The 13,652-nt window shown below is 44.9% G+C and overlaps 1 protein-coding gene across 1 annotated transcript; it reads left to right on the top strand.

Moving 5' to 3' along the window:
* On the top strand, positions 626-4,349 carry SF3B4 (splicing factor 3b subunit 4). The gene is made up of 6 exons (XM_018046026.1): positions 626-715; positions 1,161-1,289; positions 1,521-2,063; positions 2,383-2,589; positions 3,564-3,737; positions 3,919-4,349. The coding sequence occupies exons 1-6, from the start codon at positions 682-684 to the stop codon at positions 4,104-4,106; spliced, it is 1,275 nt and encodes a 424-aa protein (XP_017901515.1). The 5' UTR covers positions 626-681; the 3' UTR covers positions 4,107-4,349.

The following is a 13,652-nucleotide window of genomic DNA, read 5'->3' as shown; positions in this document are numbered from 1 at the left end:
ACAGGGCAAAGGCACACCCAGAGGTTGCTAGAGTTCAGGGTGTGCTCTGAAGGTCGAGGCCGAGGCCTCTGGGCTTCAGTATCAAACCCCCGTAAACTTCGGTACCACCCCACCTCCGAACCAGGAGGTTCCCCTCCTATGCAGTGACTAGGCGAGCTCAGACATTCCACAATTCCCTCCCTGAGGAGAAAGGAAATACCTCAAGCTCAGGCCTGGGCTGTGCGGACGCGTCTGTTCAAGGACTGCAGGTTGGGATGGACGGTTGTCCCCACGCCTTGCGTTGAGGGGTTCCTCTGCACACCCTTCTAAGGGGAAAAAAAAGGCTACAAAACACATGAAAACTAAAGTTTTGTTCTCCCAGCTTCTGAAGTGACATTTTCGGGAGCAGTGTGACCCTTTAACTTCTAACACTGCCTTAAAAGAGACAGAACGTTTCCTTTTCACGTTCCCCGCCGCGTCCCCTCATAGTAGCACTTCTGCACGGGAGCGTGGACTGAAACGCACCACTGCCTCAGCCGCTTCCAGTCTCAGCGTCTCCTAAGATGGCCGAGGCCGCTTCCGGCTCCTCCCCTGCCGCGGCCCCGCCCACCACCTCACGTCAGCCTTCGCCTCGGAAGTGGAAGTAGTGACTGAGGTCAGGGGGCGGGATCGCTGCTTGGAGACGGCGGGAGCGCTTTCGCCATGGCGGCCGGGCCGATCTCCGAGCGAAACCAGGGTGACTGGAGGGGACAAACCCAGAATGGACTCTGGGGGTTTGAGGGACCTCGACTAGGCCCAGCAATGTTTCCGCTGGGACGGGAGATTTTGCCTTTCCGAAGGGCGCGAGACTGGTTCCGATGCCTTATGGGGACGGGATGGACAGACTTGAGGCCTGTAGTTGTGATGCTGTGTCCAATCCTCTGCTGCCTTCCCACTCCAAAAAAAAAAAAAAAGAAAGAAAGACAAAGAAAAGTTACAGAGTGAACTTGCACCGTCACTCTAAATTAGACATAAGACTGTCTATTTTCTGGAAAGGAAAGCTTAATCTAACATCTTTTTGTTTTCTCGCTTTTCTACCCCATCTCCACCCCCACTTCCTCCGCCTGGGTTCCATCTTCATGTTCCCGTTACCTCCCTATTTCCCCTCATTTCTGTCCTCATCTCGTAATCCTGTCTTCCAGATGCCACTGTGTACGTGGGGGGCCTCGATGAGAAGGTTAGCGAACCACTGCTGTGGGAACTATTTCTCCAGGCAGGACCAGTAGTGAACACGCACATGCCGAAAGATAGAGTCACTGGTCAGCACCAAGGTGAGTACACGGCAAAAAGTACAGTTACGTATGGAGGGGACAGACTGCTCCTGGAGGTCTCCAGTGATATTAAGTTTTGGAGTGAGCAAACTAAAGATTTTGTTTCTGGAACCATTCTCAATTGAAGTTGGGATTATTATTTCTTATCCTTTGTGCTTTAGAAGACAAATGAGTTATAAACTCGTTTTTAAATCACTTCAGTTGCTAACCTCTTCTTTTCCACTTCCCCAGGCTATGGCTTTGTGGAATTCTTGAGTGAGGAAGATGCTGACTATGCCATTAAGATCATGAACATGATCAAACTCTATGGGAAGCCAATACGGGTGAACAAGGCATCAGCTCACAACAAAAACCTGGATGTGGGGGCCAACATTTTTATTGGGAACCTGGACCCAGAGATTGATGAGAAGTTGCTTTATGATACTTTTAGCGCCTTTGGGGTCATCTTACAAACCCCCAAGATTATGCGGGACCCTGACACAGGCAACTCCAAAGGTTATGCCTTTATTAATTTTGCTTCATTTGATGCTTCGGATGCAGCAATTGAGGCCATGAATGGGCAGTACCTCTGTAACCGCCCAATCACTGTGTCCTACGCATTCAAGAAGGACTCCAAGGGTGAGCGCCATGGCTCAGCCGCTGAAAGACTTCTGGCAGCACAGAACCCACTCTCCCAGGCTGACCGCCCTCATCAGCTATTTGCAGATGCACCCCCTCCACCATCTGCTCCCAATCCTGTGGTATCATCATTGGGATCTGGGCTTCCTCCACCAGGTAAAGCTTTTGATAAAAAATGTTTGTCTTAGGTTGGGAAGGGTGGGGCCAGGAAGAAGGAAAAATAACCTGGCAAGGAGAGGACATTGAGTCATTAGGTGATGAGAAAGGGGTTGAGGGATGATGATTGTGGTGGGAAGAAAGTTGTTGAGTTTTCTCCAGAAGGTTGTTGTTCGAGTCACTTAATGTTGCTGCTGACTTCAGGGAGCTGGGAGGAGGGGAAAAGAGCTCATTCGGCCTGGAGAGGCCAGGGTGGAACAGGCTCTCTAAAGGCACTCTCTGCTCACTATCATTAACTGTTTTTCCATTTTCTCTATAGGCATGCCTCCTCCTGGCTCCTTCCCACCTCCAGTACCACCTCCTGGAGCCCTTCCTCCTGGGATACCCCCAGCCATGCCACCACCACCTATGCCTCCTGGGGCTGGAGGACATGGTCCCCCATCAGCGGGAACCCCAGGGGCTGGACATCCTGGACACGGACACTCACATCCTCACCCATTCCCACCGGGTGGGATGCCCCATCCAGGTGGGTGTTCTTTGCTGGGAAGGAGAGGGATGAGCTTGATAGAGGAGCTCTGTTAGTACTTAATGCTGCTGTTCTTTGTCCTTTAACAATAATAGATAGTGCCCAAGCTCTCCTTTCTTTCAGACATTCTTTTAGGAAAAAAATGCAAGATACTTTACCGTTTATTTTAACAACCATCATGCTGTCTTCATTTCTTGTTTAAGTTTTACCAAAGAGAGCAACAGGCTCTCTGCATTGGTTCTTTACCACTAGCGCCACCTGGGAAGCCCAGGCTCTCCTATCATTATTTCACACCTAATTTATTTTAGTAATACCCTAACTGACACTTTGACTCTAATTATCTCTACTTTGATGGACTATCTCAGAGTAATTTTTCTTAAATACAGATATTCACACACCTTTGCTCAAAATTCTTCTGGTTGTTCCCTTTTACTTAGAGTGAAACCCAAACTCGCTATCATAGCATTCTAGGCTTTGCATAATCTGGCTCCTGCCCGTTACTCCCATGACTGCAAGCTGTTCTACTGGGTTTCCTTGAACATACTGTGCTGTTGATCACATCCATGCTTTGCACCTGCTGATTTTTTTCTGCCTGGAATGTTCTTTTCCCACTCTGTTGTCCACCTGAAAAATTCCTGTTCATCCTTTAGAATTAGATCTTTGCTGTGACAGTGTCTCTGTTATCTTCTCAGATTCTATTCAGTAGAATAATCACGCCATTCTGCAGCACTCTTACAATGCCTAAATCATGGAAGGAGCAAATGGGCTTCAGGGGCTGGGGAGCTGTAGGGTAGTTGGTTGATTTATTCTCTTGGGATGGAGTCAAAGATAAGGGCACTTTTTACCAGCTTTGATTTCTGTATTCTATCTGATGTCATTTTCTTCATTTTCTTCTCTGTCTTGTTTTCTTTGCCCTCCTGTCTTCTAACTTCCTTTTGTCTCATTTCTCACTGTGTCTTGTTTTGTTCTCATAGGGATGTCTCAGATGCAGCTGGCCCACCATGGCCCTCATGGCTTAGGGCACCCCCACGCTGGGCCGCCTGGCTCTGGGGGGCAGCCACCACCCCGACCACCACCTGGAATGCCTCATCCTGGACCTCCTCCAATGGGCATGCCCCCCCGAGGGCCTCCGTTTGGCTCTCCTATGGGTGAGTAGTCTTTAGCCACCGCCCTCATCCTCACATATTGTTCTTGCAGCTTGTTTTGTCACACCTCTTATCCCCTGCTCTTTCTTTTCACTATCTCCCAGTGCATCCTCTCCTTACATCGTCCCAATATGAACTGTCTCCTATTCCTTGTTTTTACTTAGTTTTCCTTTTTTACCTGCAGGTCACCCAGGTCCTATGCCTCCGCATGGTATGCGTGGACCTCCTCCACTGATGCCTCCTCATGGATACACTGGCCCTCCACGACCTCCACCCTACGGCTACCAGCGGGGGCCCCTCCCTCCACCCAGACCCACTCCCCGACCTCCAGTGCCCCCTCGAGGCCCACTTCGAGGCCCTCTCCCTCAGTGATTTCTCATTGTTTTTCCTCCTGTTGTAGCCTCCCAATATCTATTCACTTCCTTGGACCAATCAGAGTTGCTATAGCTCCGAGGGGCTAAGGCGCTAATCCCTCTCAGGCCTTTCTTTTGTAAGTGTAATTTTTTCACAGGAGGCTGTATTTTATGTTATTTTTTCCTGTGTTGGCCCTAAGTGTTTTACAAATACCCAGAGAAAATTAAACTAAACTCCTTGTTTATCGTTTGTGGTGCTTAACTTGACAGAATAACTTCTTTTTCTCTGAGAAGAGATGTCCGTATATTGGGAGAAGAACGGTAAGGTAGGAGTGAGGGTGTTTATTCCAAGTTTTAAAGACTTACTCTATAATGTGCTGTTACAAATGCTGGACTGCTGTGTACTGCAGCACTTGATTCATTACATCAAAGTTATACATAAGATGAAGACCCAGTATCTATGGCATAGTTATTGTGAGTATTAAGTTAGAATTGAAGTAAAGTTCCTAGAAATAAGATGGCAAAAATAGGAAGTAACATGCACAAAGCTATTCATTGCAGCACTACTTGTAATAACAGATTGGAAACAACTCTCATATCAGTCAGTAGGGGACTGGTTGAATAAACTGGTAAATCTATACAGTAGGATACCAAGCAGCAGTAAAAAGGAGTGAGGGAGACTCTACACACTGATTGAAGAGATCACGAGGCTATATTAAGTGAAGAAAGTAGCACGTAGAACAGAATGTATAATGTGCTTTCTTATCTAAAGGGTGGCACATAATGTATGTTGTACATTTGTCTCTATTTTAAAAATGAAAGGATAGGGCTTCCCTGGAGCTCCAGAGGTTGGCTCTGTTTCTACTGCAAGGGCCACAGATCCAATCCCTGGTTGGAGAGCTAAGATCCCACATGCTACATGGCCAGAAAAAGGAAGGATAAACCATTAACTAATGGAAATTGATACCCACTGGGGGAAGGGAAGGAATATGGAGGGAAACTGGATTTCTCAAGCATACTATGTTATTGTGGAACCATGTATCTTAAATGGTAGCAAAGTAATTGCAATGGGACTGTAGGAACTCAGTAATCCTTCATTTTCTTTTGTTCTTTATACTGCCAAATATCATATTTAAATCTGTGCTCAGACTTTAAGTAACTAGATCAAATCCAATGGCCTGTTGTTTCCTTTGCCGCATTTAATCCTGTTATATCATCCTCTTCTCCAAAGCTCTTTATGGCTTATGTAACTACAAACTTTCTTAAACTCCAGGCAAGAAAAGGTAAGCCTGGCCCTCTTGTTCTTTTGCATCATTCTCATTCAGGTAATGTACACACAAGGACTCTGCTGGTGGCCGCTGAAGATACAAAGATGAGCAGGGCAGTTCTGCTGTCTGATCATTACCAGGGGGTTGTGAAAGTGTTAGTCGCTCAGTTGTGTCTGACTCTTTGTGTCCCGATGGATCATAGCCCACGAGGCTTCTCCGACCATGGAATTCTTCAGGCAAGAACACTGGAGTGGGTTGCCATTTCCTTCTCCAGGGCATCTTCCCAATCCAGGGATCAAACCTGGGTCTCCCACATTGCAGGCAGTCTCTACCGTCTGAGCCACCAGGGCAGTAGACTGATACATAAGAGATTATTATGAAACAAAATATTTTGAGAGCGTAAGGAAGGGTATCCAACCTGGCTTGAAAGTCCAAGAAAACTCTGGGAAAATGATAGTTGAATGATCTTGAAGGTTAGAAGCTTCTCAGACTAAGATGAAGGGAAACTCATTCCAGATCTGTGGGATGCTTCTGAGCAGAAGTAAAAGACTGATAAGTAGCATAGTCTGTAATGTGCTAAAGCTAAAGCTGTTCAGTGCTGGAGGCAGGATGAGGTCAGAACCAGTCAGGGAGTGCCCAAAGATTAGTTCCCAGCCCTTCTCACATTGTGGCACAGAGAACCATTTCAAACAGCACACAGATAGGATGCTTCAGGCTTTAGACTATTGGCTTAAGAATTCTAGGTTCCTCTGTCCGTGGGATTTCCCAGGCAAGAATACTGGAGTGGGTTGTCATTTCCTCCTCCAGGGGATCTTCCCAACCCAGGGATCGAATGAGCATCTCCTGTGTCTCCTGCATTGGCAGGTGGACTCTGCCACTTTACCACTGGGAAGCCTCCAGTGGGGAGATACTTAAAAGGCAAGTTAGGACTTGGAATTAGATTGGATACAATGAATGAAAGGAAGAGTGGAATCAAAGATGAGAGTATGCAGCAGGAAGAACTTGGGGAAGCAGGATAAAGATGATAAGCACAATTTTGGGTATGTTGACTTTGTAGTGTGTTGGAAGGTGCGCAGGTTGAGTCATCTAGTGGATGTCTGATTACATATGCCCAAAGCTTGGGGGAGGGACTTCTCTGGCGATCCAGTGGTTACGATTCTGTGCTTCCACTGCAGGGTGTACAGGTTTCATCCCTGCTCGCGGAACTAAGAGCCTGCATGCAGCGCTTACATTGGCCAAACTAAAAACTTGGGGGAAGATTAGACACGGTATTTCACAGCATGACTGGATACCAGGCTTCTGAGTCACAAGGGGACGAACTGACCACCTTAATTTCAAGCAGAGTTCTGCTATATGTGGTCATAAACTGAGGTCCCAGAAACGCTTGGAACCTGGCATAGCCAGCAGCTGGATCCTGGCCCCACACGCCAGAGGCCAACACTGGAGCATCCCCAGGTGTTGGGAAGCTTTGTCTCAGTCTCTGTGCTTTCTGCCTTCAGGTTATCTATCAAATGAATGGATTCTTCTGAGATCTCACTTCCTTGATTGGAGATTGAACCTGGGCTGTGGCAGTGAAAGCCTGTAATCCTAACCACTAGGCCACCAGGGAACTCCTCCTATGAGGCATTTCTGGCTGTTTTCTGATATGTTGATGAATTCACACTGTCATAGAGTAAATTAGTGCCTTTGCTGAATTCCCTACTGTCTTTATTCAAACCACTGTTTTCTCAGGCATTTATTCTCAGAATCTCTGAGCTTTTATTCATTGAGTGATTCCCGAGTGCCTCCTCTAGTTATTAAGTTTGACTCCCCTAAACTCTCTATCTCTCCACCCTCTGGTTCTTTCAGACTCTGCTGCTAAGTTGCTTCAGTCGTGTCCAACTCTGTGCGACCCCATAGACAGCAGCCCACCAGGCTCACCCATCCCTGGGATTCTCCAGGCAAGAACACTGGAGTTGGTTGCCATTTCCTTCTCCAATGCATGAAAGTGAAAAGTGAAAGTGAAGTCGCTCAGTCATGTCTGACTCTTAGTGACCCCATGGACTGCAGCCCACCAGGCTCCTCCATCCATGGGATTTTCCAGGCAAGAGTACTGGAGTGGGTGCCACTGCCTTCTCCATTTCAGACTCTGCTGCTACTGCTGCTAAGTTGCTTCAGTCGTGTGCTACTCTGTGCGACCCCATAGACAGCAGCCCACCAGGCTCCCCCGTCCCTGAGATTCTCCAGGCAAGAACACTGGAGTGGGTTGCCATTTTTGCTTAGCAGTTCTCTGAAAAGAGTACGCCTTGCTACTTCAGTTCACACATCTGTTTGTTTTTTAGTTTTTGTGCATCTTCTGACATTTGTAATTGCCCTCCCCCAAGCATGAAATTTTAATATCACTGATATGCTGTTGTATCTGTATATGTACTATGGCCCTTTGGAAGGACATAAACATAACATCTAAGATTCTCATCCCTGTACCAATTTTTGACTTCTTGGGAGGGGCTCTAGACAATGGGTCCTTAATGTTTGTGGGCCATGGGACAGTCCTTTGAGAATATGACAAAACTATGGACCCTACCCAAGGAAAAAATGCATGCATGCATATTTACTCAATATCCTGAAGCAAAAATTCCAGAAGTTTCATGTATCCCAATCTAAGTACCCCTGCACTAAACTGAAACCCTTAAGAATCCTTAATGATTTTCTTTCTATTAATCTGTATCCCTTGAGAGTGTTGAAAGCTGTCTAATACATATAATAATTGTAAAAATGGTGGTGGTGGTGGTTTAGTTGTTAAGTCATGAACTCTTGTGTTCCCATGGACCATAGCCTGCCATGGGATTTCCATAAGATTCCCAAAGCAGGAATACTAAAGTGGGTTAGCATTTCCTTCTCCAGGGGATCTTCCTGATCCAGGGATTGAACTCTAGTCTCCAGCATTGCAGGCAGATTCTTTACTGACTGAGCCACTGGGGAAATTCCGATTGTAAGAACAATAATAGCTAACATTTACTGAACTTTTACTGTATGCCAGGTACTGAACTGTTTTATATGCATTATCTCAATCCTTAAAACAATGCCTTAGGTAGATTTTACTTTTATGATTTTAGATTTTGCTTTTACACCAATTTTAAGATGGGGAAGCCGACATTAAGTTCCTTGACCAAGGTCACATGCTAAGAAGCGGTAGATGTAGTAATTGAAATATGATCTGTGTGTATACAGGTCAGGAAGCAATAGTTCGAACTGGACATGGAACAACAGACTGGTTCCAAATAGGAAAAGGAGGACGTCAAGGTTATATATTGGCACCCTGCTTATTTAACTTACATGCAGAGTACATCATGAGAAACGCTGGGCTGGAGGAAGTACAAGCTGGAATCAAGATTACCGGGAGAAATATCAATAACCTCAGATACCCAGATGACACCACCCTTATGGCAGAAAGTGAAGAAGAACTAAAGAACCTCTTGATGAAAGTGAAAGAAGAGAATGAAAAAGTTGGCTTAAAACTCAACATTCAGAAAACTAAGATCATGGCATCCGGTCCCATCACTTCATGGCAAATAGATGGGGAAACAGTGGAAACAGTGGCTGACTTTAGTTTTCTGGGCCCCAAATCACTTCAGATGGTGATTACAGCCATGAAATTAAAAGACACTTACTCCTTGGAAGGAAAGTTATGACCAACCTAGATAGCATATTAAAAAACAGAGACATTACTTTGTCAACAAGGTCCGTCTAGTCAAGGCTATGGTTTTTCCAGTGGTCAAGTTATGGATGTGAGAGTTGGACTATAAAGAAAGATGAGTGCAGAAGAATTGATGCTTTTGAATTGTGGTGTTAGAGAAGACTCTTGAGAGTCCCTTGGACTGCAAGGAGATCCAACCAGTCCACCCTAAAAGAGATCAGTCCTGGGTGTTCATTGGAGGGACTGATGTTGAAGCTGAAACTCCAATTCTTTAGCCACCTGATGTGAAGAGCTGACTCATTGGAAAAGACCCTGATGCTGGGAAAGATTGAGGGCAGGAGGAGAAGGGGACAACAGAGGATGAGATGGTTGGGTGGCATCACTGACTCAATGGACATGGGTTTGGGTGGACTCTGGGAGTTGGTTTTGGACAGGGAGGCCTGGCATGCTGCGGTTCATGGGGTCACAAAGAATCGGATATGACTGAGCGACTGAACTGAACTGAATTCCGTAGCCAACTGCATAGTCATGTTATATGATTGTATTTACTGAATAAATACATGTTGAATGAATGAATGTTTTGCCTTGTGACTTATTGGCTTTCTATATAAGCTATCCCTTCTCTAATTGGATTAAAAGCTTTCCGAGGATAGGAATTTTGATGCTTCACTTGTTAACGTCTCTCATTGGAACTTTATGGTATCTTCTTTGCGACCCCATAGACTGTAGCCTATTGGGCTCCTCTGTCCATGGGATTTTCCAGGCAAGAATACTGGAGTGGGTGGCCATTTCCTTCTCCAGGAGATCTTCCCAACCCAGGGATCAAACCCCAGTCTCTCACATTGTATGCAGATGCTTTACTGTCTGAGCCACAAGGGAAGCCACTTATGGTATCTTAGAGAGGCTGTTATTGACCCTCTTATATCCCTCTTTATGCTCCCCATCCTGACAATCTCATGTGCATGAAGTGGAGTAGATAAAAAGTACTGATAGGATATAGGTGGGCGCCTGATGTTGAGGAGTAGTCAATATTCAAAAATATTTTTTTGACATGCTACGTGCTTGGCATGAAGGATGTTTAGTTCCCAACCAAGGATAAATTCATGGCCCCTGCAGTGGCAGTGCAGAGTCTTAACCACCGGACCACCAGGGAAGTCCTGAAGAAGAGCCAATTTGATGGATAAGTGGTGAAAGAAGTTACACCAGAAAGTAGTATAAGGCCGTGATTTAAAACCTTGGAAAGCTCTGAAACCCAGAGCTATGAAGCTAGAGATCTATATACTGTATGGACCTACTTATATGAAGCTCTAGAATAGGCAAGTCTAATCTATGGTGAAAGAAAGGAGATCAGTGGTTGCAAAGGATGGGGACGTTAATTTCAGAATGGCACAACGGAAATTTTAGGGGCAATGTTCTTTATCTTGATCAGAAGGATGATTACAGGGAAATATACATTTGTTAAAACACATGGAACTATACACCTAAGATGGATACATTTTTAAAGATTAAGAACTCTGCATCTCTACTGCCTTTGTTCAAATCCTAGTTTTGCCGTTTCTGAGTTGTGTGATTAATCAAGTTACTACTTAACCAATCAGTGCCTGTAAATGTCATCTGTAAATGGTGATCACTTCATAGGTTAATGGGGAGGTGGGGTGAGTTAATTGTTGTAAAGTGGTCAGAAAAGTGCCCAAGTCAAGTAACTGCTCTAACAATGTCAGCCATCATTACTATACACCCATTTATCACCTCCTGCTCCACAGTCTTATTTCCCACACCCAATATAAGCCATTTGTGGAGAAGAGCGGTCTGAGGGGTAGGAACAAGTCTAGAGTAAAAGACTTCCCTGGTAGCCCAGTAGCTTAGACTCCATACTCCCAAAGCAGGGGGTCCGAGGTTCAATCCCAGGTCAGGAACTAGATCCCACATGCCGCAACTAAAAGTTGACATGCCACAACTAAAGATCCCGCATGCTGCAAAGAAGATCTAAGATCCTGTATGCCGCAAATAAGACTTGGCACAGCTAAATAAATAAATCAGATAAACATTAAAAAAGACACACAGATCTTCAGTATTTTTACTTAAGGAATCCTTGGCAGTAGTAGTGTTGGTTGCTCAGTTGTGAATACTGGAGTGGGTTGCCATTCCCTTCTCCAGAGCATCTTCCCCACCCAGGGATTGAACTTCAGGTCTCTTGCATTGCAGGCAGATTCTTTACTGTCTGAGTTACACAGATCCGTAAACAAACAAAACAAATTGTTTAAGTATTTCTGTTAAGTATTTCTTAAGGATTTTTACATATGCATGTACCCTTTTCACTGCCATTTAGATTAAAATGTAGCACATTCCCACCATGTGACCACTATTTTCTCTCACTGTTTAATTTGCTTTTTCTTTTTATGTAAATGGAATCATAGGTGTGCACTCTTTTTTTTTTGAGGGGGGGTGTCTGGCTTCTTTGCTTAGTATTTTGTTTGTGAGATCTTTTTATGCAGCTGTATACTATTTTATGCAGCTATATACCCATGGGGTCCCAAAGAGTCAGACATGACTGAGCGACTGACAACAACAAATACAGTAGTTCAGTCTTTTAAAATAGTATTCCCTATAGGGGGCTTCCCCAATGGTTCAGCGGTAAAGAATCCACCTACAATGCAGGAGACATGGGTTTGATCCCTGGTTGGGAAGATTTCCTGGAAGAGGGCATGGCAACCCACTTCAGTACTCTCACCTGGAGAATCCCATGGAGAGAGGAGCCTGGCGGGCTACAGTCCATGGGGTCACAAAGAGTCGGACATGATTGACGCAGCTGAGCATGCACACATTTGCTATATGAATATACCACAATTGGTTTATACAAGTTTAACCATTCTTTGGCTGACAGACATTTGAAGTTTTTGACTATTACGGATAGAGCTGCTGTGGAAAATCTTGTACTGTCTTTTTTGTAGGACATATGCACTCATTTCTCTTGGGAGAGTATTTGTTGGATCAGATTTGACTTGTTTTTGAAGGATCACCCTAACTGCTGAGAATAATGGGTTTTAAATAAGCAAGATTGGAAGTAGGGGAGCCAGTTAGGAGGCTGTTGCAGTAGTTTTAGGTAAGAGATGATGGTGGCTTAGACTAGGGGGCAGGGGTGGAGAAGTGGTAAACACAGAATATATTTTAAAGGTAGGGCCAACAAGACTTGCTGATGTAGGGATAAGAGAAAGAAAGGAAACAAGGATAACTAAGGTTTTTGGCCTGAACACCTTGGTGAAGAGATGGGAAAGAACTCGTTCAGAAGTTTGTTTAAGGATCTGTTAAGTTTGAGATACTTATTAGATATTCATATGGTTGAATTGAGAGATGTTGAATTGACAGATGATGATTTTGTGTTTGGGCTTGGTGGAAAGGTCTGGACCTTTGGAGATAGAAATGTGGGAATTGATATCATAGAGACAGCATTAAGGTCAAGGATCTACTTGAGGTGATCACAAAGAGAGTAGGTGGAAGCAGAGAAGGGCCCTGAACTGAGCCCCTAGGAAACTTAGTGGACCCAGAAAAGGGGCCCATGAAGGAGTAGCTGGTGAGGTGCATGGGTCCTTGGTTCTAGGGAAAAATGATAAAGTCTTTCCTCACAACTTGAAAAATATATCCACCCTTTCCCTCTAAGAGTACAAGATTTCTATTTTAGAAATGGATAAGTAATGGCTAAGTAGAGCATATGCAAAGTCACCTTAAAGAGAAGACATGGCTCCCTGCCAGCAGAACTTGGCTATAACCTAATTGAAAATATTTACATATTTAAATGAAGAATATGTCAACCTGAAGAGAAGTCAGCAGTGAATGCTAGTAACGGGAGAGTCCCTCAGGCCCATGTGGGCACAGCCTTTCCAAGAGCCATCCTGGAAAGAGTGCTTCAACCAGCGGAGTTAGAGTAGTCCAGGAGCATTGGCAAGGCTGCCCACAGCGTAGAGATGGGGGGTGGAGAATCGTAGCCAAGAAGAGTTTTCTGAACCCATTGGCACGACTCCTTGCTGGGGATGGCCAGATGCCATTAAAGACACAACTCCTCCTCTTTGGTTATATCAATGTGCATTTATATGTTGACATTATTGTTGACTTGGTTTAAAGGGAGAGAATGTGCTGGACATGCAGACATGAGTTTTCCTTCAGTGTGAGTGACAGTTAAATTTTTCTCTGTAACTTAACACTTATGTATTATGGCTTTCTGTTTTAGTAAATTGTAAACCTTGTTGGCACAAAACAATATTCCAAGATGTAGCTTTGTGAAACTCCAGAGACCCATATCTTTGTCAGTGATAAATTCAGTACCACAAATGCCACCTGTGAGGTTGGGGACACCCAGCTGCCAGCCCTCTCCATGTAACGTATCCCAACATTTTGAAACCTCTGTGCTTGACAGAACAGAATCACACATTATTAAATATAAGAGATCCAATGCAGCATCTACTCTAAGCCCCTCATTTTCCAGCTGAGAAAACTGGGGTTCAGAGAGACAGAGAACTTGACCAAGGGCCCGCAGCTTATTGGAAGTAAGAACCCTGGTCAGTGCTCTGTCCAAATAACCCCAGTCCTTACCTCGAATAGGCAGACTTACATTCAGTATGAGCAT

This window comes from Capra hircus, chromosome 3, assembly GCF_001704415.2.
Source record: "Capra hircus breed San Clemente chromosome 3, ASM170441v1, whole genome shotgun sequence".
In the NCBI taxonomy this organism is placed as follows: Eukaryota; Metazoa; Chordata; class Mammalia; order Artiodactyla; family Bovidae; genus Capra; species Capra hircus.
Note: the sequence above shows the minus strand (reverse complement) of the source record. Positions and strands in the feature narration are given on the sequence as shown.